Source organism: Camelus dromedarius, chromosome 8 (assembly GCF_036321535.1).
Source record: "Camelus dromedarius isolate mCamDro1 chromosome 8, mCamDro1.pat, whole genome shotgun sequence".
In the NCBI taxonomy this organism is placed as follows: Eukaryota; Metazoa; Chordata; class Mammalia; order Artiodactyla; family Camelidae; genus Camelus; species Camelus dromedarius.
Window position 1 is genome coordinate 55,652,325 of NC_087443.1, and position 26,183 is coordinate 55,678,507.

At 51.1% G+C, this 26,183-nt stretch overlaps 1 protein-coding gene across 1 annotated transcript in view; it reads right to left on the bottom strand.

Moving 5' to 3' along the window:
- Positions 1-422: 422 nt before the first annotated feature.
- SLIT1 (slit guidance ligand 1) overlaps positions 423-26,183 on the bottom strand; it is a 157,659-nt gene continuing 131,898 nt past the window's right edge. Inside the window, exons 24-37 of the mRNA XM_031461512.2 lie at positions 24,483-24,554; positions 23,630-23,701; positions 15,915-16,078; positions 13,984-14,108; positions 13,604-13,701; positions 10,419-10,558; positions 10,177-10,270; positions 7,381-7,518; positions 5,855-6,092; positions 4,214-4,344; positions 3,584-3,738; positions 2,242-2,530; positions 1,681-1,892; positions 423-819 (exon numbers count right to left, since the gene is read on the bottom strand). Coding sequence (XP_031317372.2) covers positions 581-819; positions 1,681-1,892; positions 2,242-2,530; positions 3,584-3,738; positions 4,214-4,344; positions 5,855-6,092; positions 7,381-7,518; positions 10,177-10,270; positions 10,419-10,558; positions 13,604-13,701; positions 13,984-14,108; positions 15,915-16,078; positions 23,630-23,701; positions 24,483-24,554 — 2,167 coding nt within the window. The 3' untranslated portion in view covers positions 423-580. The remainder of the gene's footprint in view (positions 820-1,680; positions 1,893-2,241; positions 2,531-3,583; positions 3,739-4,213; positions 4,345-5,854; positions 6,093-7,380; positions 7,519-10,176; positions 10,271-10,418; positions 10,559-13,603; positions 13,702-13,983; positions 14,109-15,914; positions 16,079-23,629; positions 23,702-24,482; positions 24,555-26,183) is intronic.

The window sequence follows — 26,183 nt, forward strand, 5'->3', positions numbered from 1 at the left end:
ACACTGCCAGACAGCCCAGAGGGCAGGCGTTTGTTCCTTCCTGGCCAGCAGGAGAGGGCCCTTCTCCTCCGCATCCTGGTCTACTGCCAGCAGACGCTGCAGCAGCAGAAGCTGAGAGCCAGGCCTGCTGCCCCAGTGGGGTGCTGAGAGTATTTCAAAGTTATCTGCAGGGGGCAAGGGGCTTCTGGGAACTTCAGGGGCCCAGGCGAGAGGGAAAGGCTGGTTTGGAAAGGGGCAGTCCCTTCTTCAGACCCAGATAATAGGCAAGGAGGAGTTGTCACCATTCTTCACTTCTTGGCCTGACCTCACGCACACATTCATTCAACAAATATTTATTAAGCGCCTATTTGTGCAAGGCACTTCCGGAGAGGGCGGGCAGCAGCCCGGGCCACGCCCACCCGCCCCGCCCCCAGCTGCGGCGCCCTGGGCTTTAGAAAGGTGGTTCCAGACCCACCCCGCACCGGAAGGAAGGCCGATGGCCCAGACAACGCCCCAGCCCGGCTGCCCACCACTGCCACTCGGCCTCCGTTCTGGCCGTGCCCCATCGCCCGCCCTCTCCCCTCCCTGTCCGCGCCAGGCGCTACGCGCAGAGCGCACAGCCACACTTGGTGGGCTTCTCCACCTCCTCGGCAAAAGAGGTCCCATCGCTGCACTCAAAGGTGAACTTCCTCCGCTTCAGCCGCAGGCCCTGGCAGCAGCCCTGGCCCGGACATGAGCCCCGGCACTCCACCCACGACAGCGGGCGCGTGGTCTGGCAGATGGCATAGCCCCTCTGGACCTGGTGAAAGTCCCGGACAGGGTCCCCCCGGCACTCGGACTCTGGATGGGACAGACACCAAAAGAAAGCCTCAGGGCACACCCATGGGCCAGTGCTGCCCCCAGGGAGGCAGGAGGAGAAGGAGGAAAGGGAGAAGGAGGAGGGTGGGGCAGCATCCTTGGACCCAGACAAAGGCCCCCACCTTCGTCTGTGACCCTGCATCCTCCCTGCCCGACATGCACATGCACACACACACACACACACACGCTTCCTCCTGGGCCCACAGCCAGGTCAGTGGGAGGGAAGAACTTGCTAGCTGCCAGGGCCGTCCAGGATAGACTGGGCTGCCAGGGTAAGGTGGGCTCAAGAAGAGAGCAATAGATGGCTGGAAGCCTGGAGGCAATGATGTCAGAAAAGGAACTCCAGCCAGACGGTGTTGCCTGGGGGACCCTGAGGTGCCTGAGTTCTGGATTTCTCAGGCTCCTCCCTGCCCTCTTCAGCAGAAGTCTCTTGATCACCTTGGTCACCTGGGCCTGGGGGTGCCTGGGAAGGAGTCCCAACCCCAAGACTTCCTGTTGTTCCCCAGGTCCCTAGGTGACGTGGCCAAGTTGCAGAGATTTGAGCAGGAGCTGTTACCCTGGGTGGTCTCTTCTGTAAGGAAAGACCCCAGCCAGAAGGGGCATTTACCCCACATAAAGGGGCTGGAGGGCAAGCTGGGGCCAGGGAGAGATGGGCATCTGTCTGGGGGTGGGGCTCAGAGCCTAGAGGGTTGGGGACATCACAACCTAGTAGCAGCCCAAGGTCCAGGAGAAGAGAGGGGGCACGGAGGGGTTGCTGAGGTTAGGAAAAAGAAATGTCAAGTCGCTAAAGCAAGTTTCGGGGAGGGACCCTGGAGAGGGCACGTCAGGAGGGGGGCCCCTGACCTTGCTCACACAGCTCGCCCGAAAAGCCAGGGTCACACACACAGTGTGCCCCCTTGGTGGCAGAGGCCTGGCAGTGGCCGTGTAGGCACCGCAGGCCCCCACAGGGGTCTGCAGGTGCCCCGGCCCGGTTGCACAGGGCCCCTGAGTACCCATCCTGGCACTGGCAGCTATAGGAAAGAGCATCCAGAGGCACACATTTCCCGTGGACACACCTGGAGGGGACAGAGAAAAGGCCCTGTGAGGACAGGCCAGAACCAATTCAAGCCCACCCGAGGTGACCCCGCACCCCCAGCCTTGGCTTCACGGAACGGTATGCTGTTCCCAAGATTGAAACAAAGGGAGCAAAATGGGAATCTGTGTTTGTCCCTAGGGTCTTTTTCCTGTTAATAAAAACTGAAAACCCCAAAAAACGAACAAAACCCTGTGTTAGGCCCCATGTTCCAAATTTGGGGTTTAAAAGTACAGTCCTTCCCCACCATGGGGAAGTGGAACTTGCAGGGAAGGGAGGGGAACCTGTGGGTGTGCAGTGGGGGAGGGCTCCCTGGGGCTCATTAGGCTCACTTGTGGCCATGGCAGGGGCCGTCGGCAGGCTGGTCGCAGTGCAGGCCCCCCCAGCCAGCCTCACAGTGGCACACGGGTCCGGGGGTGGCGTTGGGCTGGCAGATGCCGTGCAGGCAGTAGAGCTTCCGGCAGGGCTCACAGCCCGGCACCACACCTGGCTTCATCCGCGTCTTGGTGAAGTCCTGCAACTCGTTGTTGATGTACAGGTTTCGGATGCAACCGTGGAAGCTGGTGCCATTGAGGATCTGCCACAAGCGGAAGGCGGCCGAGTTCACGTCCACTGGCATCCCTGGGGCAGAGGGGAGGGGCGCAGGGCTGGGCTGAGTCAGGCTCAGACCACGCCTAGCACCCACCTCCGAGGTCCACTGGGCATCTCTACAGGGTTCATTCTTGCCCTTGGCCTCTGTCCTTCGGTCTCTGCAACCCTGGGCCAATGTCTTTTGCCACCTCAGTGGGTCCACGCTCCTTTCAGAGAAGAAATGGAAAAGCTGCTTCCTCTGTGATCAGAGCCTGGAGTGCCAGGCCTGGCAGCAGTCAGCTGACAAGTGATACTCACCCAGGGCTCCTACCCAGAACACCAGCTTTGAACTCTCAGACTCCCCAAAAGCAACAAAAGACTTAGGCCCAGAACCCATGTGTACGGCATGTTGTCACTCACTTTGTGGTCATCAATTCGCAGCAACGCCCTGACGTTGGAGTTGCTGAAACCCCTTTGATTTCAGTGCTCCATGACCTGCCTGAGGTTGCACAACTAGCAAACAGCAGAGCTGGGATTAGAATCCATGGCTCTGTCCCTCACATCTGCCCAAAGTCTCCACAGTGCGGAGACGGCCCTGTTGCATCCAGAAACCTGCCTTGTCTGGACCTAGGAATGTTCTTGGCACTGAATGGGGTCATTTAGCTGCAAAGTCTATAAGCCCAGCTGGGAGGTCCCCAGCCAACGCAGGGACTCTGTGCCTGGGCTCCTGAGAATGGACCCTGAACAACTGACAAGCCCTTTCTGGCCCAAAGCCAAGAGGAAAGGTGCCCACCATGCAAAAGATAGCTGGGAAAATCCAGGCCCAACCCACATGTCCATCCTTCTTGGTCAGTTTGGGCCGGCAGAGAGTGGTACGGGCTCTGGGCAGGAAGGACAGTCCATCAACAGTTTAGCCAGTCACCAGGACCCTCCCCTCTGCTGTCTTGAAATGCTCCCCCTCACCACAGGTCAGTCTAGTGCCCTGCTCTCCTGGCAAACCTCAGGCCAGAGAGCCAGAGGCCCTGCCTGGAATGGCTGTCACCACCACCTGATGGAGTGGCCTGGGGTGGGCCAGCGGCAGCTCCTCCTGGGCCAGGTTCTCACCTCCCACGTAGAGAGGGGTCTCGCTGTTGAGTGTGTAGTGTTTGCCAAAGTTGTCCATGGTCATGGGGCTGCCACCATCAATGGAGAGATTCACCATTTGGTCAAAGGTGACCAGCTCGACGGTGTGGAACTGCCCATCATTGATAGTCTCAGCACTAGAAAAAATGAAGTCCCCCCACCAGAAAACGGCCTTCAGTTTGGCACATCCTTTCCCAGGCACTTTCCCAGAAAGGCCATTCATCCAGCAGCTACTTCCCAGGAAAGCGAACCTCTCAGAGAGGGGGCTGTGGGGGTTCAGTGGCCTGGCTGGTTGCTCCTGTTCCTTTTCTGGGGACTCTCTGGGGAAAGCTGAGAAGTTTAGAACAAGGGTTTCCAACTAATCAGCCTCCCCGTCCTTCCATGGAGCCCCCTGTGAGATGGTGGTGGGATGGGGAAGCTGGGGACCACTGCTCAGGCCCGGGAGCCTCGAACCCAGTGTGGGGCTAGACTAGCGTGGTTTGAATATCCTTTCCACCTGGCAGCCCTGGTTGCTGGCAGCCTTGATAATCACCTGCTCTTGGCCCAGGAGACCCCTCCCTCCCAGGCAGTCCCCCAGCCCTAGGGCAGCTGGTGGGCATGAGGAAGGCCTACCTGTAGATGGCAGAGCTGGGGTAGCTGCCTGGGTCATAGCTGACACGTACATGGCCCTGGTATAGCTCCACGGCGATGTGGTCATTGTCCCCATTGTACAGCAGGATCCCATTGTCCTCTGCCGTGGAGACCTATGACAATGGCACTTTCTCTCCCACCCCACCCCACGCAGCAGCAACACAGGCTGGTGGATGGGGCAGATGGAAGACCCACGATTAACAGAGAGATGTGTGCAGAACTGTCCTCCCCTGCCTGCCCAAGTGACACATCCTCCAGGGGGCACTGACCAAAGCTGGCAGCCTCCAGTTCAAACTCCATCCACTGCCAGTCTGGCCGGGGCTGGGCATGCGAGGGCAGATGGGCCAGCTGGAGGCCTGGAATCTCTATGCCAGGAGGTAAGAGAGCTGGCGACCACCTGCCCAGGGAGGACAATTAGACTGGATATGGGGTAGCTTGTTCTGTGGGGCTCAGGGAGCTGCTTTGGGGCCAAGATGGGACCTCCTCAGGAGGTAGCACCTGTCACTGGAACCATGTAAGCAAAAGCTGGAGTTGTGCTTGGGGAGGCAGACCCCTCTATGATGCTGCAGGAGCCAACATCTTTTTTCCCTGCCTTGTCTCTCCTCTGGTAAACCCTGACCCCTGGTCTATAGAGCTGACACATGGCCCAGGCTGGACCAATCACAGTGCCCCATCTCCCTGGACTCAGAGGTTGGTCCAGGGATGGGCATGTGACCTAAGGCAGGCCAATCAGAGATCTTCTCTGGGGTTGTTGATTGTTGTCCAGCTAGAGCTGGATGGGGATAAACCGAGCCTCTCCAAGGATGTGCCTGAGGCAGTGGCTGGGCAGGGTTTTGGTGAGTTTTATTTCGCTGAGCACGTAGGCTAGCTGTGGTCTTGCTCTGTGGACAGTGTAAGTGGAGAGGATTTTAGAGAAGTGATCAAGGGAAGGAGGGGAGGGTAAGCATGTTTGAGAGGCTAAAAGGTTCTGAGAAGAAAAGGAGAAAAGAAAGGAGAGAAGAAAAATATGGCAGTGGGGATGGGGACTGAGGGAAAAGAGAGAGATGACTAAAGAAGAGTTAAAAAAAATTTTTTTATCATGTGATGTGCAATGCAATCTACTCTCATCTCCTTCCCCAAGAAATATTTAGCAAACATTGCTGTTGCAGTGGGACTTGCTTCTTTTTCCTTCAACATAGTGACGTTTTGGGATGGAATTTAAGACACAAAATGGCAAAATAAGGGATCCCAGGGACATGTGGTTAAAGATACAAGCCCAGGGCTAACTGTGGCCGTATTCCAGCCACATGGAGAAAGCCCCTCTGCAGCGTTGGAGGCTGATGCTGAGAAGTAGTTGAGACCAGAGGGGAAGAGGGTCCTGGTAAGTTTGGTTATCTGCATCCGGCCAGTCACCCGTGAGACCACCTCCACCCTGCCCTTCCCTGAGACTGGTTTGGTGACCCAATAACCTTCCCAAATGTGCTTACACGAGTTCAAGCTGAGATTCTGATACCCATAACGAGAGTTTTGACTAACACAGGGTCCTCCCAGTTCCATCCCCTGGGCAGGGATGTGTCTTGATGCTCTGACCTGAGGCCAAGGTCCCCCACTGCCTGACCACCCTCTGTGGCCCTGGGCACGCACCTGCAGTGTGATGTTGGCTCTTGGCCAGTTCTGCAGGTCGGTGAACTGCAGGTAAGTGTCCCGATCCACAAAGTTGACACTGAGCAACTTCTCACACTCTGGGCCGCCAAAGCCTGGGAGGCACTGGCACACGGGCCCGCTGCCCTGGTCCACACAGTTGGCCCCATTCTGGCACTCGGTCCCCTCGCAGGGGTTCCTGGGGGCAGGCGGGTGGGGAGGGGTCTCACAGAGCTGCCCACTGAGAGGGAAAGCACACAGGTCAGAGATGGCAGGGCCAAGGAACAAGGGGGTCATCTTCCTCTTCCACAGTCCTGGAGAGAAACTCATTAAACATCTTGGGACACTACATCTTTAAAGCAACAGAAGGTGCTCCTAACACTTTCCCTGAGAGAACTAAGAGCCAGAAGGATGCTGAGAAACAAGTGTGGTCCCTGGACCAGCAGCATCAGCATCACCTGGGCACTTGTCAGAAACGGAAAGCCTGCTGAATCTGCTTGTTAGCAAGATTCCAGGTGACTCATATGCACATTAAAGTTTAAGAAGCACAGTGTTCCTGTCAGCAAACTCTGCTAGCTAGTTTTAATCTACCCATTTTACAGAAAAGAAAACTGAGACTTAAGACACAAGCAAAAGAGAGAAGACTCTGCAGCATCAAGTATTCACAACAGCCCAAAAGAAAAAACAACCCAAATGTCTATCAATGGATGAGTGGATAAACAAAGGTGGTATATCCATACAATGGAGTATTATTCAGCCATAAAAAGGAATGAAGTTCTGACACATGCTACCACATGGATGAACCTCTAAAACATGATGCTAAGTGAAAGCCCATCACAAAGAACTACAAACTCTATGATTTCACTTATACAAAATATCCAACATAAGCAAATCTATAGACATAGATATTAGTAGATTAGTGCTTGCCTAGAGCTGGGATGGAGCAGGGTTGTGGTGACAGGTATGTGGAGTTTCTTTGGGGTAATGAAAATGTTCTGAAATGATTGTGGTAATGGATGCACAACTCTGGGAATATACTAAAAGCCACTGAATTGTCCACTTTAACTGGGTGAATTGTATGATATATGAATTATATCTCAATAAAACTCTTTTTAAACAAAAGACACAAGCAGAGCATGGGAGGTGGATGGCCGGAAGGAGGGCAGGTCCTCTCCCTTCCCAGGCTTCCTGGAGCAGCCAAGATACAAAGGTAAATGACCTTTAATGTAGGACATGTCTTCAGGTGTTCAGTGGGCAGTAGGTGAGGGGGCACTGCCCTGTAATCTGTACTGACCTCCCACTCCCTCCACCAAACAGGTTAGGGACTCTCTGCCTGTGTTCTAAGCTGCTACATGACACTCCCAAGACTACACAGATGGTGACTGGCATAGCCATGGTTAAAGCCTCAGGATCCAACTCCCAGGCTCTGGCCCTTACTCCCTCCCACTAGCCATGCCTAGGGGCTCCTGCTGGCCCAGGGCTGATGGCTGGGAGGAGTCAGTCACGTGGTACATCCAAGAGCTGCTCACCTGTAGCCCTCAGCACAGAGGCAGGAATAGCCATTGACTCCATCCACACACTGGGCCCCATTCTGGCAGCGGTGGTCCTTGCAGTCATCCTGGTTCTCACTGCAGTTGTCACCTGCATAACCTGGTGCACACTCACACCTGGGGGGGCAAGCAAGGGTGGTGGGCAGTCAGCCCCACACACAGCCCGGAGCTCAGCCAGGAGCCTGTGTGTGAGACAGAGAACCTCACATCCCTGTGGGTCTATGGGGTCCCCCAGGAAGTCAGTAGAGCCCTAGATACAAAGATGCCCCCACCCTTCCTGGGACCTCTTCTAGTATAGGAAGAGAGCTTGTGTGAGCTGCAGGCAGGGGAGTGGATGCTCTGGGCTGGGAGGGTGGACACCCAGCAGCTGGAGGGGATGGACGTTTATGATGGAAAACCTACCCTCAGCGCCAAAAGCATATCCAAGATCAACCTTCAGCCCTTTTTCAACCTGCCAAGTTGCCCACTCAATGCATGGCCCTGAGTCTCACGGGGCTTATCCATCCCTCTTCCCCAGCTTCCCAACTGTACGGGCCAGGCCTCCTGGGCCTCACATGGATTAGTGCCTGCCTCTCCATGAGCTCCTAACTCCAGGCTAGGCCCCCAGCTTCCCAGTTTGCACTGTGGCTCACTGCTTGCCTGAGTCAGTCCATTTCTGCCAGCCATTTGCCAATCAAATAAAGAGCACACTCCTCCACTCTTGTTCAGTCACAGCACTGCCAGATGCTCCTTGTCCTGATCCCCCGACAACAAGCCACCCTGTGGTCAGACAAGCCTCCAGGGGCAGCAACCCCCACCTAGCTACACTCTTCTCCCTTCACATCTGTTGATTCTGAAATACCCTCTTCTCTCTCCCTGCATAGGTCTCACCTCCTCCAGGAAGCCTCTGGTGAACACCCCACCTGTTTGAAGCCCATCCAAACTACAAACTGCAAACTCCAGGGCTCAACCACACAACCTGGCAGGAAGGTGCTCTTGCCTGACTTTTTTACTCATTCCCGTTGTTTTCCAAGCTGTAAGAAATACCTTTGTGCCCAGTACACACACACACACACACACACACACACACACACACACACACACACACCCCCTCTGAAACCAGTTTCATGCCTCAACACTTATCCTTACTATGTAAAATAGCATGATGCTCTCTGTTATTTTCTATTATATTTTTTAATGTTAATCTTGATCCACCCAATTGATCACCACCTACTATTGGGTCTTTAGCTGTCATCTGAAAAATGTTACAGTAGCTAAGCACCCTCCCACTCGTTCACTTACAATCATTTATCCTTTCATTCAATGAACGTGTGCTGAATCCTCACGGGTACCAGACACCACGCCAGGCATAGTCAAGTGTCTGTCAGTCCATCTTTCCTCCAAGACAAGAAGCAGAGTGAACATGCTCTATACACCCGCTGAGTGCTTATCCTCTGTGGTGTGAGGGACCATCCCAGCAGCTCTGAACCAGACAATGTGCAGCCTTGCTTATTTCAGCCCCTCTAAGGAGTGGGCATGCCACTCGCTCTGCCACTGCTCCTTGGTCTGCCATGCCAAACCCACCTGGCAGCTCACCCCGCAGTGCAGCATCTGTCTACCATTTGGATGAGGCTCCCGTGCAGCCCTGAGATCCAGGATCTGGGCCTCAATAGTCCCCTGGCTCTCACTTCTTGCCCAGGGGACTCTGGCAGCCCCTGCTGGACCAAGCCCCTGGGGGACTCCACCTGCTGCCTTGGCCTGAGGGGCTTGGGTTGGGTCCTTTAGCCACAGACCTGAGGAAGTCCAGTCCTGCAGACCATTGTGCTGCCCTGACGGTGGAATAGGGTCCCAGAAATGAGACTGTGTTTGCAAAACTGCAGATGGGAGCAACATCTTAAAACATCTTTTTTTTTTTTTTTTTGGTGTTTCCTCAGCTTTATTGGAGGCAGGGCTAGGGGGATAAGAAGTGGGCAGGTCGAATAGACCTGAAGGTTGTTGTTTTCTTAATGTAAAATAATTTATCCAGTGACCTTCACATCACAGCTTTCAGGTGACGAAACACTTCCATAGATGCCAGTAACAACAATGATGACAATAATCAACGATCCCTATCCAAGCCTTCTGGGGCCAGACACATTCTGAAATTCAGAATTGTTTGGATTTTGGAAAAGTAAGACAGTGCCTATAACTGGGTACTATGTAACATGCCAGTGGGATCTAGGGCAGCCCCTTAATTAAACATGTTCACATTTCTGCTGCAAATCTACGTATATTCACGCTACACGGGATGAACAGTGACTGTAAGTAACCTCGTATCAGTGCAGGTCAGCTTTTCATACCAAATACATACAGGTCAGATCAGATTTTGCTATCAAATGGGCTTTTGGTTTTCAGAGTTTTGTGCATTTTATTACTGGGGATGAGAAATTGTGGACCTGGAATGATAACAGCTATTTATGGGGCACTTTTCAGATGTCAGGTATAGAGGTAAGTGCTTTCTATCCATTTGCTTATCTAATCCTTACAGTGACCCCAGGAGGAAGCTACTGGTGCACCCAGTTTGCAGATGAGAAAACTGAGGCTCAGAGTGGTCAAACCAACCACTCAGGGTCATGCTGTAAACCCAGGTCTGTCTGACCCTAACCACCACCACCCTGCCCCCAGCATGGACTGGCAGGAACCCTGTACAGCCGAGACCAAACCCCTAACAGGTGCAGAAACAGGTTGGGGAGGGCAGAGGAGAGGTGACATGGTGGCCCTTGCCCTTCCCTGGGTCTGGAAATGGGCAGCACTGACCTGGGCCCATCTGGGGTGCCCACACACTGGGCCTCGTGCTGACATGGGTTCAAATCCGGGGAGCAGAAGTCCACCAGCTGCTCACAGGCCCTTCCTGGGGGAAGAATTGGGGAGAGGCAGGAGAGAAGCTGCTCCCTGTGCTCTGCCAGGCAACAGCCCAGCAGAAACCTCCTCCAGACAGCCAGGCAGGGCCCTAGCCCCTCCACCCATAGGAACGGGTCCCAGAACCCCACCACGCTTACCTGTGTACTGCAGGGGGCACTGGCACGTGTAGTTGCCCGCGCCATCCACACAGATGCCCCCATTGGCACATGAGTGCTCCACACAGTCGTCTGTGTTTACCCCACAGGTTGGCCCTTCAAAGCCCGTGGGGCAGGAGCACCTGAGGGGAGCAGAGAAGGAGGGAGAGGTGGGTGGGCCCGTGGCCAGGGCAGCAGCCCTCCTGAGGCACTGGTGGAAGCCTGTGGCTAACGGTCAATATTATCATCTCAGAGTTTTGGTCCCTACTCTGGGTCAGGCCCTTGTTAGGTGCTGGGTGTTAGAGTGAACAAGACCAGCCCTGCACTCGTGAGATCACTCACGGTCTAGTGGGGGAGAGGACGAGGAGACTGGGGACTAAAGGAGAGATGTGAGTATCAAAATGGTGCAAAACTAAGGCTGGGTGGGGTGGACAAAGGGCAGAGGACACCCAGCTCCTCCCTGGGGGGATAGGTCAGGGCAGGCTTCTTGGAGGAGGTGATGGTTAGCCAAGGACTATGACAGGGGAGAGCAGGAAGAAGAGGGAAGGTGGTGGGAGCAAAAGCCTGGAGGAGAGAAAGCCTTACAGCCCATCCTCTGGGCTCATCTAAATAGTTCAGGACTTGGGGAGCACATACTTCAGGGATGGGATGAGAACGGGGCTGGAGGGTAAGCAGGAGTCAGGTCATGGAGAACCCTGGAGATCAGTGTTCTTCAAACTGGGGTACAGTTCCCACTGGGGTAACTGTGGCTTTCCAAGGTGTAAGAAAGTCAGAGATCTCTAAAAAATTGATTTCCACATCTTCAAATTCTGGACGAACTCCTCCCTCAACTGACCTGCCCCAGATCTCTGGAAAGGTGCAAACGCATCTCTCAGCCCAGGTCCAAGGAAGGCCATGCCTGGGGCCTAGGATCCCTGGGTGCCAAATAAAGGGGGCAATTAGGAATACTGATGTTTCCAAAGTGAATGAACAAATGCTTTTGTAGGTCAAGAGGTTTCCAGTTCTGTGCATTAAAAGTAATGGAAGGAAGACCTCATGGAACTGTCAGCTGATAGAGAATTAAAAATAATTTTGATGACAGATCACTCCAGTTTTTGGCATATAAACTTGGAAGAGTTTCAAGTAACTGAGTGACATGGCTATAATAAAACTTCTAATCCCACTGGTTTGTTTCTGTGAACAAACTTCCTCAGCATTTGTACTGCATGAGTGTGTGTGTGTGTGTGTGTGTGTGTGTGTGTGTTTAAAGGAATAGACTGGCTGCTAAGCCCGCTCACATTCTATAATATTCACCTCTGGACGCATGAACCAATTAGGAGAAGAAAAGAACACATAAACACACAGACACAAAACCAAAGCTCCATCTATCTCATTAGGAGATATAGACTCGTAAACTTTTCCTTTTATGTGTAATAATTATCAATCAAATTTTGTAATATAGTTACATTGTTCTGAGTTGTATATTGTTGATAATTGTCATAACACAATGCAAAAGAAAATTTTAATTACAGATTTATGGTGACAAGAAATAAGAAAAAAACTTTTAAGTTTGAACTTATATACCCATGTTGGCGGCAGAAAAGTATGGCAGGGTGCTCAAGGAAAGCCTCTCTAGCATAAAAACAGATTACGTTAGAAGGAAAATGGAGGGGCGAGGGGAGTAAAATAGAAATACTTGCTTGAGGAGAAACGAGAACGTTGCAAAATGTCGAAGCTGTTAAAAAGGAGCTTCTTCCTGTGATTTTAAAATGATTTTCTATTGAAAAATGACGAAAGAGTGATTTAAAGAGTGATAGGTTTATCTTTAAATGTTAATAATATGTACAATGTCCTGGAAATTTCCTCTTGTTGCAATGAAAAATTAAACTTACCATGAAAAAGTTTAGCTGTCACTTTAAGAATGATTGAGGGTGTTTATAGCTTAAAAAATTTGTTTTGAGGGGTGGGGTTATGTGAGCAAAAAGATTTGAAGCCTACTGTTGCGGGGAGTGTCCTGGAGTTTAACTCCCCCGCAAGGCTGGGGTAGGGGCACAACAGAGAGGTTTTCAGTGGGCTGAGGGGGTCCCAGCTTTGCATTTCAGAAAGTCCTTGCCGGCAGGGTTGGGGGCGGGTAACTGAGGAGGCCCTTGTAAGCCTCAGGGTTGAGAGGTAACTCAGGGAGGTACCCCATTCTACCAGGAGGGGCCGTCCCACAGTCCCCTACGCCCAATCTGAGGGCTGCCAGGAGTGAGGGGGCTACTCCCAGCCGCACCCCTCCCTGCCTAGCAGGGGGAGTTTCTGAGGGTGTCCTCTCAGCTCCTCACTTCTCCACAGACACGCCCCCAGCAGTCCAGCCAATGGAGCTGCTGCCAAAGCCCAGAGGAGGATGGAGCCTACTGTAAGGACGCCGTTTCCAAGGTGATGCTTGCCGAGAGGCCATTTAATGTTTTCTTTTTTACATCTGGTAATTTGGGATTGCGGAGACAGGTTTGGCCATTTTCTGCCAATTGATTCAACATCATTTTCTGAAGAGCCAATTTGTTCAGTGGGCAATTTATTTTCAGCAACTGAAAATACTGTGTATTCCTCAGGAGAGCTCTGGGGAGGTGGGAGACTTGCTGAGAGGCTGGGGGACCGGGAGCAGGGTGAGGCTTGCACGATGATGTCAGCACCGTGAGGACTTTCGAGCTGAGTTGTGAGGTCTGGCCCTTCAGTGAGTGATGGAAATGGGCTGCCCATGGTGCCACCAGAGTGACCCACGAGCCGGTGGGAGAGGCCCTGCAGGGCATGACCAGGACTTGCTCCCACCTCTGGGCAGGCTTCCCTGCCTCTTGGCGCTGCCACTGCATATGCCCTCAGCCATGGACTCCCAGTGCTATCAAAAGACCCTCCTGGCAGCTGGCAAGAGCAGGGAGAGGCCTGGAGCAGGCATTCCAAGCCCTAGCCCCACCCCGGTCTGCTGTGACCTGGGCAGCCCCTAATCTCTGTGCTTTCACTGCCTCTGGGCAACAGGGGCATGGCCTGGGTGGGCATGGAGAGGCCTCTGGCTGTGATCTGGAGTGAGTGCCTGCTCCTGGGGAGCCCGCCCCTCATCTCCCAGAGCACAAGGGGCCTGGGCCATCCCATCTGGAGGAGGAAGGCCCTGAGGCTTGCGTTCTGGACCTCATAAGCACCCACCCACCAGGTTCAAGCCTCCCCAGGCTACTCACGTGAAGCCAGCATCCTCGCCCTCCTGTGAGTGGCAGGTCCCGCCGTTCCCACAGGGGCCACTGGAACAGCTGTCTAGGGACACCTCGCAGTCTCGGCCCTGGTGAGAAAGTCAGCGATGGGGACCCCAGGGTGACCCAGGGGCTAGTGAGGCAGCAGGAATAGCCAGCCCCTCTGCAGCTCAGCTTGCCTATCCTGGGAATTACTTTTTCACTCATCCACATATTAGGTCAGTGTTGAAACACTCACTCGGGCTCCTGCTCTGAGCCAGGCACTGCCCTGGGCACTGTGGGCTGAGTGGACAACAAGACAGTCCCAACCCTGCCCGGCCACACCCTTGGTCAGCCCTCCTCCTCCGTCTCAGCCTCCACTCACCACTCACCTTATAGCCGCTGGGGCAGGCACACCTGTACACCACAAGGGGGTCGTTTTGGCAGGTGCCCTGGTTCTGGCAGGGGCTGGACAAGCAGGGATCACACTTGGCCTGGACAGCTAGGGTGGGGGGACCTGAGGCAAGGGGAGAGCGTTAGTGCTGGGAGTCGGGGAGAACGGGGCTGGGCACAGAGCCCCATCTCCCTACCTCCGGTATCCCAGCTCCACGGGGACAGGTGGTGGAAGCCCTCTCCCCAAGGAGATTTTTGCCTCTCCCTGTGTTTCCTCTGGATAGGCTCCCCTCCTTTCACAGTCTACCTCTCTGCCTCTGGACCTTCCTCAGTCAAATGAGGTTAAAAACAGCCCCTGTGTCCTGGGGCTGTAAGGACTGAAAGAGATAATACCCCAAAAAAGGCTTAATGGGCGGGCGCTGGCCACTAAGAAGCCCCCACATGGTGGTAGGGGCAGGGCCATCAGTTTTCTCCATCCCCCCTCACCCTTCCAAGGCAACCTCTCCCCAGCCCTGTCACTCACTGGCCAGGACAGCAAGGTGGCCACCCCGCTAGAGAGGAGACTGGCTCTGTGAGGAAGCCATGCTTGGGAGGAAAAGGTCCATTTGCCCTGAACTTGTTTCTTTCCAAGGCTGAACGGGAAGGACCCTTTCCCGTCACCTCTCTGGCTACAGGTGTGACCTTCTCCAGCCCCTCCAGGACTCACTGGTGGCCCTTCCCTGAACTTGGAGGTGGACAAGGAGCCTGCAAACATGCCACCTATAAGGAGCATTAGGACCTCACAAGAATAAACAGTGAGACCAGCCATTAATTCGTTTCCACTTAAAGCTGCTTCCAGAAGTAGAGAGCTATTAGTTCCGCTGAAGAGGCCTGAATATGACCAGAAAGAGAAGCACTTTTTATGGAGGGATTAATAAGAGCCCCTGGGTACAGGTGGGGCTCTGTTTCTTGATCTGAGTGCTGGTTACCTGGATGGGTTCAATTTGTGAAAATTCAGCAAGCCATTCCCTTACGATCTGTGTACTTTTCTGTTGTGCATGTTATATTCCAATAAAAAGTTTTAAAAAAACACACAAAAACCTCCCACCAGTATGAACCCCACCCCACCCCATTAAATAAATACTGAGCAAATGTTTCAACCTAAACTGGCCTGCTCCCAACAGTCAACAGCCCAGCCACAGATCAGGCCCCTCTGAATTGTTACTCCAGTGACAGCGTCCTGCACACAGGGTGGCCCGGAGCCTCCTCGTTAACCTATGGCTGTCAGTTTCATTTCCGCTGGTGGCCTGTGAGCTTGCAGAGGGCAGGAGCCATGCCCCACAGCCTCCAGTGCCCTCCCGCAGCTGTCACTCTGCACAGAAAGCTAGGCCTGGGGTAGCTGGCTGGGCACCTCCCTCTGCTCGGCAGGGCTCCTGGGGCTTGGGCCGTCAGTCAATCAGTCAATCAGCCTCTGAATGAGTATTTATAGACACCCAGGGTGAGGCGCCTCCAATCATGCTCAGACCCTGTGCTTCCACAAACGTCAGGAGAGTGGCAGCTGGGTCCAGTGGCTCAGGGGGTTAAGCTAATTGCTGAGCACAATTCCTACCAAAGAAAGGACTGATTGCTCTCGCTGCTGAGAGGCTTGGAACTTCCAGAAACACTACTGCTATTTTTATTTTCCTTACATAACCCCAGGGATGGATTAGGGCCCTTACAGCCTGAGATTTTCCGCCTGGCTTTTTTTGTTCGCTGTGCGTCCGCATGAGAGGGCAGCCATGCCAACAAGCAGCAGGGGCCTCATTCCTGCCACCTGTCCCCAACTTGGCCGGTCACTGCAGGGTCTGGCAGGCCCTGCCAGGGTTGGGCAGCTCCTGTGGGCCCCCAGCAGCTGGGGATGGGGGGGAAGTAACCCAGGACCCACAATGCCCTCTCGCACTCCTGGGCTCACCTTGGCATTCAAACTTCTTGGCGGGCGTGGTGAGGAGCAGCTTGCCCTCCACGTCTGGGGGCCCTGCACAGCGGGCAATGCCCGGTTCCTTGTAGCCTGTCTTCACCCAGCTGGACAACCAGCGGAGGTGGCAGTCACAGTACAGGGGGTTGGCACCAATGGCCCTGGGTCAGAGAGCAGAGAGAAGCAGGCGTTACAGCTTCATGGGGCCCTTACTGGGCACCTGGAGTGCCAGGAGCTGGGAAAAGCCCTAACAGCCCCCATTGCAAGCATTCATGCGTAGCCAGCACTGTTTTAAGCACTTCACATCTGCTATCTTCCTTCGTCCACACCACACACTCCCATCCCCACTCTACATGTTGAACCCGAGGTTCAGAAGGAGGAGGCACTTGCCCAAGATGGAGGTGGAATTTGATTTTGTGCCGTTGAGGCCAGAGCCCCTGAATGCATTGCCTCCAGAGTGCACAGGTAAAGAGGAATGACATTTACTGCTAGGATGAACCAGCTCCTTCTCCCATGTTAGTACATCAAATCCTCCCATCAGCTCCACCTAAAGGTTTTTTTATCTCCATCTCAGAGATGTGGGATCTGATCCGAGCCTCACGTGGAATAACTGATTTCCCTAGGGTCACACAACCTGGTGAAGGGCAGCCCCTAGATCCAGACCCAGAGCTGAGTCTGAAGCCTGTAATCTTTAATTCTTCTCTTCATTTTTCATTAAAGAAAAAGCCCATGAACGCATTCTTGTTGTAAACCTTTTTCAGACCCTGTACACAAAAGTCCCCACCTCACAGAACATAGTGAGTGTCCTAAATGCTGCTGGATGGTACAGGTTAACATGGTTAATTTTACATTCTGTGAATTTCACCTCTATATATATATATTTTTTTTTTCAAGAGTATGTTCCTATGTTACTGATGGGAGTGCAAGTTGGTATAACTCCTTTGGAGGGAAAGTTGGTGATATCTATCTAATCTGCAATGCAGTTGCCCTTTGACCCAGCAATTCCGTTTCTGGGAGTTTATCTCACAGGTATGCCTGCACAAGTGTGTAAAGACATCTGTTGCAGTGGTATGGATGGCAGCACTGTTTGTAACAGAAAGACTGGAAACCTCCCGTGTTCATCAGTGGGGGTGTGGTTTGGTAAACTGTAACACACCCACTTTCCAAAGAAGTCTACACCACTGTCCCTGCCAACCACAGGACCCACGGTCACATTATCATCATGCTCAGGCCTTCCAATCCTTTCCCATATTTACATACAGTTTCTTCGTGAGGAAGAAATTACATCTCTCTACTACACACTGTCACTAAGCACCTGCTCCTTGTCACTAAACAGCATGTCTTGGAGATTTTTGCATGTCAGCTCCATGGACCCACCTTATTTTGTCAAACTGCTTCACAGCATCCCAAAGAATGGATACTCATAGCTTTTGCTGCCAGACATTCTGGTAGTTTCTAATCGCAGCGAACACGCTCACCCATGCCTCTTTGCGAGGAGCGCGCATTTCTCTAGAACAGATGCCTAAGGGTAGGATTCAAGTCGCAAAGGAAGTGCACGTAAAATGGTAACAGCCGCCTTCCAGGAAAGGTTGTACGGACTTACACTTGGCCGCAGTGTGAGGCCAGGCCTGCTCCTTCACATCCCCACCCCAACACTGGGCACAGCCAACCTCTCACCCTTTGACCAATCTGGTAGGCAAGCCCATAAGCTCCTCACTAAACCACAGTGAGAAGTTGAGAGATGAAGAAGACATGGATTTGAGGAAATGAAGGGGCCAGAGGTCTTTGCTCCAGCAAATAGAAAAATTAGAGCGTCATATCTGAAGTTCATTTATATCAACATTATTGTAAAAATGTAAGGCTGTATAATGTTCATGAGAACGGGCACGTTTATTAAGTACCGCGGGGATGCTCAGCCATTTTCCACCTGCGTCTGGGCCAGATAGTGGAAGTGGTCCCCCTGAGATGTGTTCAGTCTGATGACAGCAGCACCAGCTCTGAGCAGGAATCCACCCCAACAGCACAGCTGATGAGGGGGCGATCTTATAAAGCAGCTCAACAATCCTGGGCCTCGGCCCTGGCGCAGCTGCTCACTGCCCAGGTGACCTTGAGTGACTCACTTAACATCTCTGGGGCTCACTTTATGATTCAATAAAGAGCCTGCAATCTGGAGCGAGGAGAAAGATAAGCACATCTAACCTAAAACGGGCATCGAGGGAACAATGCAGCTTGGAAAAGAAAGCCGGTTCACCTCGATGTGTATTTAATTTTTTCTGTCCTGATTTGCCGACAGCATCCATCCTGGCTAGTGGGGTGGGGAGACACCTTCCTCTTTCCCACCCTGAACAGTGCCAGGGCCTCTTAGAGGTGGAGGAAACTCAGATGCTTTGATTTTTTAAGCTCCATTGTGCTAAAAAAACAAAGACTTAAAAAGAAATAACATGAATTCAAAAATGGTGGCATATTTAATGTTTACATTCACCAGACTAATATTTTTAACATAAAAAGTGTGAGGTAATGTAATTATGTTATTCAAAAGATAAATACAGGATTTATTTTAAAGTATTTCTGTAGCACACTGTGGGAGTGTGGTCTGCTGATGTGCCACGAGTTGAGAGTTTATTACGAAGGGTTTCTTCTCTCAGTCCTGTAGCTCATTTAGAGAAAATGCCAGAAAGACTAAATCTGCAGCCATTATGAATGGGGAGCCCTGGACATGTCTCGGGATGTCACAGTTCCCAACTCCCGCACACAGCTCCCCACCCCGTACGTAACGCCAGTAAAGGTGCACCTCAAATGTAAGTGTCCCTTTACAACTCTTACTAGAAGACAACAACAAAGAATAACATGAACTACCGAAGCCACCTACAGAGCTATTCAAAACCACGCATTCTGCCTTGCACAACACACGCTGAACTTGTTGCTGTGCAGAGCAGATGACGAGCCACACCTGAATTCAGCTTTTCAAGTTTTAATTTATCCAGAAGCTCGGGTTTTGTGGCTACTTCAGTGGTAGTTTGCTAGCTACTTCACCTGAGGACAATTTCTTTTCACAACAAAAACTACCATGAACTTAGTGGGGGCAAAGGGGTGCTGAGACGCAGTGGTGGGGGTCGGTTTCACACACCAACAAAAGTAAAAATCACCGTGTCGTTGATCTCTGGTATAACTTGGAAATCGCCAAAACAGTAGATAATTGGTCTGTTCATGCTAAGGCCAGGCTGGGCGTCTTCTATTAACGTAACCAGGACAGAAATAGATTTCCTGTGGCTGTTTCAGGGGCGCCAACTGTAGAGTTTAGCATATACTAAAACTTCAAAGTCTCCTTCACCTGAGCTATTCCTCCTCTGCCCTTCCTCCTCCCAGGCAATGTGTGTCATCACTGTCTCTTTCTAAAGACGGAAGCTTCTTGAGAGTAGGAATCATAACTCCCTCCCTGTGCCTGACACCAGCAGGCACCCCAGGAATGTTTGCTGAATGAACATCTGACTTCAAGCATGAGAAGGGCACAAGCCTCGGTAGGAAAGCAAAAGGAATTCAAAAAGAAAAAAATCAACGATCATCTCATAAATGCAACTGACTTGATTTTCATTAATTCCCTTCTAGTTTTTGTGTTCATGTATGTACATCGCTGAAATCAGACTATACCATCTTCTTTATTCTGCACTTTCATCAAATAATAAGTTACAGCACCATGATTATTATAGTGAATTAATTACTTGCTATTCTGTCCTATGGGCATACCATGATTTACTTAATCATTCCATATTTACTTTTCACACCCAATTCTTAATGAATCCATAAATCTAGTTTTCCAGCATGCAGCAGACTAGAGGCAACAAAATGCCAGATTATAGACATGAAGAATGACACTAGGGAACCTTGGCACAGGATCCAGCCAAAGTAAATATTTGCTGATGGATGGATGGACAAATGGATAACAGATGAGTTAACTGTAAATACAAAAGCAAAGAGCAGCCCAGAGATACGTAAAGTGTCGAAGCCCGGGGCAGTGATGAGCGCTCACTATGGTGGCATGTTAGAACTCGAGCGGACCTTAGAAATAACCTTTGTGCAAGCAAGGAAAGGACCTAAAGAGATGAATGCATTGCCTGAGATCTCACTGTGAGTTAATGGCAGAACAAAGACGTAATGCCACGTGTCCTGATTCCTAGTCTAAAGTCCAAGGGGTTTAAATACCTCATACTCCACTACACCCTCAGCCCACCTACTCATCCCGCACGCTGCCAGTGAAGAAGAAAAGCCGAGGACAGTCACGGCAGGAAAAGAGGGCACCTCTGGAAGCTGGGAACACTGGAAGCTAACTCTTGGGCAACCCTGACTTATGACAGAGCCATAGGCACTTCCTTCCCTTCAGACCGCATGTGGCCTTTGTGAAGCCCGGGGTGAATGCGCTGAGTCTCTGCCAGCCTTTTCTTGTACCTTGATTCCTAGTAAGTGCTCAAGGAATCCTTGTAGGAGAGCTGCAGCTCTTCATGCAGAGGAAATAACGGCTACACGTATGCATGGGCACATGTATTCCATCAGTGTTACACGTGCACACACCTGAATACAAGCACACACACACTTCCCAGGCTGCTGCCTATTTCATTACCACTTAGCTGAGCTCTACTTATTGTGGGTTTTTTTCCTTACAAATTGTATCTGGCTTCTGGCCTGATGTCACTGTTCTCCTAAAGAAAGTCTGAATTTATAGATAGGCATGGGCTCAAAATCTGTAATTTTGCAGCTCCAGGTTTTTGTTTGTTCAAAACCTATGTTGTTTGTTCACTTCGCATTTGAAAAGCAAAGCGTCTAGATTTTGAACTAGAGACAAGATAAGAATGTCCTTGGGTGTCATTCACTTTTCACGGGAAGGGAGAAAAGGTAATGCCCAAGCCTAAGAGATATACAAAAAGGGACCCAAAGGAGGGGAAGTTGGGCCAGATGCTTGAAAAGATCTTGCCTGCCAAGCTGGAGAGCTGGAGCAGACACTTGGCGAAGCCCAGGGGTAAGCAAAGGAGCCCAGAGCAGTGTGGGCCCAGAGCAGCAGCAGACGCTGGCCCAGCAAAGGCAAGCACAAAAGCTCTCTGGAGAGAAGCATCTCCAATTTAGGTCCTCAGAATCCTAACGTCAGCAAAAAATAAGCTCACAACCCCAAATTCCCAAACCTAGACAGAAACAAGCCCCTGTGAAGGGCAGTCATCAAGACCAATGAACAGCACTGTCCTGGCCTGGTCTTTGCCAGAACCACTGTCTCCAGCCAGGCTCCCTCCTGCCTCATCATCCAGCCTGCACATGTCACCATGACTTTCCAGGAGTTTTACAACTTAATTCTTCCGTGACTTCCTTCTATTTACAGAACAAAGCCCAAACCCCTTAGCATGGCACAAAAGGCCCTTCACAAAGGAATTCCAATGTCCCTTTCCAGACTCAGTCTCTTCCCACCCCACATGCCTCACCTAGCCAAACTCCCTACAGCCCGTGCTGCACAGCATCGCCTCCCTGAGTATGCCATTCACTCTCCTGTCTCCATGATTTTGCATTGCTATTCCCTCTTCCTGGAATGTCCTTCCCCATCTTCTCCAAACAACAAACCCCTAGGGCCTTTCCAATAGCAGCATAAATGGCACCTCTTCTCTGAAGGTCCTCAGACTTCCCTAGAGTTAGTCACTGCTGTCATTGATTGCTTTATAATATCCCAGATGGTCACAGAAGACAGAAACCATGTGTTAGTAAATTCTTCAGCATTTAACTCACTGTGGTTACTCAGGACATATTTACTGAGGCAACTACGAATAAATAAAGTGCTTCAGAATCAGCCACACCTAAGTTCAAATCCTGTCACTGTCATTTCCTAGCTTTACAACCTAGGGAAGCTGTTTAACTTCAGAATCTGGAACTGTAAAATTAAAATAGCAAATAGGACAGTGCCCCTTACTAACTACACACCCATGGGAGACATCACTAATCAATCCCTGCACTCTGCCCACTGAGTCCAAACCAGCCCTGAAATCTTCAGTATGGGTTCAAGGCAGTCCCTGTCTTATTTGTGGAGCTGGCGCTTAGCACAAAAGTTACTTCCCATTTTGGTCATGGAGTAAACAAGACACCATGGTTAGTAAAGTACCTGCCCCAAGCAAACTCTCAGTGAGTAGCACTTACCACTATTTTATTTCCTCAAGTCTAAGACTGTTAGACGCCTGCCCATTTAGCACGCTGCGGGAGAGGTGGGCAATGTTACATTAAGTACAAATAAATCATTTGTAAGATACACTCTGATCTCAGAGATTAAAAGGTGGAGAAGATGAGTCTTAGAGCTGAGAAAATGCAGTGAGGTTGAGTGAAAGAACTTCAAGTAGAGATGCTGGGGACCCCAAAAGGCTCTCTGATCTGGGTGCGCCTGCCCACACAGGCCCTGGGCACTTGGCAGTAGGGCAGAAAGCAGGAGGATGTGGTACCACCCAGGGTCCCGGCTGAAGCGCATCTGGCCTGAACACGACCTTGGCCTGCAGCTGAGACACTAGGAGGAAACGTGTTTGCTCTGTGCCCAGCCCCACCTCCAGAAAGAAGACGGCCCTGCCATGGCCCACTGCATTAAGTCTTCACTTTAAAATTGTGGTAAAATATATGTAACAACAAATTTGCCATTTTGACCATATTCTATGTACAATTCGGTGGCACTGATTCTATTCACAGTGTTGTGCCACCAGCACCACTCTCTGATTCCGAAATCATCACCCTGAACAGAAACCCACTAAACAAAGATTCCCCTTTCCTCCTGCTCCCAGCACCTGGCGACCACCATTATCCTTTCTGTAGTTATGAATTCTGGGTACCTCCTATCTGTGGAATTGTACAATTTTTGTCCTTTTATGTCTGAGTTATTTCACTTAGCATGTTTTCAGGGTTCATCCATGTGGTAGCATGTCAGAACTCCATTCCTTTTCATGGCTGAATAATATCCCACTGTATGTGTGTACAGTATTTTGTTTCTTGATTCATCTGTCGGTGGACACTTGGATTGTTTCTGCTTTATAGCTATTATGTGAATAATGCTGCTCTGAATGGGGGTGTACAGGTATCTGTTTGAGTTCCTGCTTTCAGTTCTTTAGGGTACACTTAGGAGCAGCATCACTGGGTTATATGCTAATTCTACATTTAGCCTTTTGAGGAATTAAGGGATTAAGCATATTGCTTTTTAAGAATCCTTGGGGCGCTGCCAGCTAAATGGTTTTGGAAGCAATTCTATGTCTGATGACATCAATTATACTTTTCGGGGGTAGGAAATTTCTGGAGCTTATACCCCACCAAGTGAAGTCAATACTGGTGTCATGCTTCAGAGCACGGGCTTTTGAGACAGAGGACTCCAGCCCTTACCAGCTACACAACTTTGTGTGAGCTCGTCACACTTTCTGGGCCAGTTTCCTCATATGTAAAACGGGGATAACAGTACCTATGCTGTAGGAGTGCTGGCGTAAGTGTGGTGCTGGGCAATCACTACACAGGCATTACTGCTTTTATTACTGACTGTGAAAAACTGTTCTCAAACGCAACTGTGGTGACTGATGACACTGAATGTGTAAGGGTCTGAGATGGGGAGCTTTTGAAGTTCACAAGCTAAATTAGTTTCAGGGTAAAAGCAACAGTCTTAGGAGGGGGTCTCTCTTAGAATCCAAAGAGGTGCGGAGCACTGGGCCAGAGTTACTCACAGGTGAGACAGGGAGGTCACGTCGGCAAAGATGCCCTCTTGGAGGGTGGAGATGTCATTGCCATGCAGCGACCTGAAGAGAGAAGAGGCTGTTGGTGCCTCATCCCAAGACAGAGACTTGGGAACTGATGGAGGGATGGGAGCAGCCCTCCGCTGAGAGGAAGATGGTCCCCAGCTTGGAGACCCCGCCCTGCTGGCCACAAGCAAGGGAGAGGGAACTCCTAATTGTCACAGACCACCCTGCCCCTCAGCCCTTCTGTTGGACCCTGCTTGGGGCTTAATAAATAACTTAGGCACCACTTCTGTTCATAGGACAAATGGACGCGTGCAGGTGTGCACACTGTGCCCTCCCCAACTTGGTTGGAGACCCTGAGGGGGTGGCTTCTTCTCGGTAAGGAAGTTACTAGATGAGCCCTAGGCTGGGGATGAAGAATGGCCCCTGGCCCCGGGCAGGCTGCCAGAGGCCTCAGCACAAGGGTGCAAGGGGCGTGGGGGCGGTCATAACAGGCGTGGCAGAGGGCTTGGACCACCTGCCAAACTTCACATTGGGAATTCTTAAAGAAGGTTCAACTTTCACCATCTGACAGGAGACTCCCGTGTAAATTGTGGATGCCCCCAGACACTGCCCCATCACACACTCCACAAACACAACCTGGGGCAGACAGCAACCCCCTTTTCTCGGATGGCCTTGGCCTCCGTTAGAAACTTGAATGAGAATGGACTAGTTGCCTACTTTGGACACAGTTGGCCCTGCTGGGGCCCCAGACATGGGGACATCTCTGCCCACCAGGTGGGTGACGGGGGCCCTCAGTGGGGCAAGTTCCCCTGGTGGAATGAGGAGTGGGGAGACTCACAGCAGGCGCAGGGAGCGGAGCCCCTGGAAGGCCAGAGGAGGGATGCACTGCAGGGCGTTGTAGCTGAGGATCCTGCAGGAAAGAAGGGGGGGAGGGGGGAGGAGGTGGGCGGGGGCAGGTGGGGGGAGAAAGAAGGGAGGAGGTGGGAGAGGGATTGTTAAGGGGCACCACTTCTCATGGCGATGAGGTGGTCACCATCTTGATTCTGGAGATAGTTTCATAGGTGTGAACATAAATCAAAATGTATCAAATGATACACTTAAAGTATGTGTAGTTTATTATATATTAATTATGCCTCACTAAAGCTACTTTTTAAATAATAACAAGAGAAACGAGATGTTTTTGTCACAGGAAAGGGCTGTTTCCCCTTACAGCTGCCAGCATCACTTAGCCCAGGATTTCTCAGCCTCAGCGCTACTGACCGTCCTTGCTGGAGGCTGTGCTGTGTGTTGTAGGGTGTTTTGCAGCATCCCTGGCCTCTGCCCACGAGATGCCAGTAGCTCCCCCTGCCGTCCTCTGGCTGTGACAACCAGAAATGTTTCAAATATTGTCAAATGCTCGCTGGAGGGCAGAATTACCCCCGGGTGAGAACCACTGCCCGAGACTGTGGCAGTTTCACACACAGGCTTGCAAAGAACAAATGGTCCCTGCCACTCTAGTTCTACAAGGACCAAGTCATTGGCCACTGCAGTTGCCCACGACAGTGAGCCCTGAAGGGCAGTCAGGATGAGACAGAGAGAGAGAGAGGGACAGGAAATCTTCTGTGCTTGGAATATACTGGCCTTTAGATAGTTCAGATGCATGTCTAAGGAAAAATGTCAAGTGACCCCAGACTCATGCATCGTCCCATACATAGAAAAGCACTAAAATTGTTAACGAGATATATATATATGTGTGTGTATGTGTGTGTGTGTGTATATATTTTATATATATATGTGTGTGTGTATATATATATTTAAGCAGTAACTTTTTGATGCTTGACTACATGTTTTTCTCAGGAAAAAAAGTTCATATGTACCCTGGCTCCTCCCTTAACTCTTCAGAGCAGTTCCTCAGAGCTCTCTCTCTGAAAGCCTGTCTCTTGGGCTATAGGCCTCAGTAAAGTCCCCAAATAAAACTTAAGTCACAACTTTTATGCTGTGCATTTTTCTTTCAGCCAACAGGCTTGTGAAGATTTTGAGATGGGAACCAGTTGATTAGTAGGCCTGGGGCAGGTAAGTGCAGGTAGGTAACCTAGAACCAGCATTTCATGGCATTGGGCCCACATTCTGCTCCTGAGAGCCTGACTGGGTCAGGGTCCTGTTTGCTGGCTCTACTATTTGACCACAGCAGAACCTAAAGGAAACTTCTTGGATTCTTGGCACATTATCTGTAAAATGAGGTATTGGAAAGGTGAATGAAATACATTCTTAAGATCTAGTCAAATATAAGGGAAGCTTGTTAATACTTTCCAATCAATTGCTTGGAATATAATGAAAACAATCATTAAAATATCTTAGAATAGGGGCACAAAAATGTCCAGAGAGTCACTGTTCATAATAGTCCAAAATGGAAACAACTCAAATATCCACCAATAATAAAAGGGATAAGAAAAGTATGGCATGTTCCTACAAAGGAATACTATATAGCAGTGAAAATGCAGATATTACAGCTTCACACACAAGACTACAGCTTCATACAACATGAGTGGTCTCACAAATA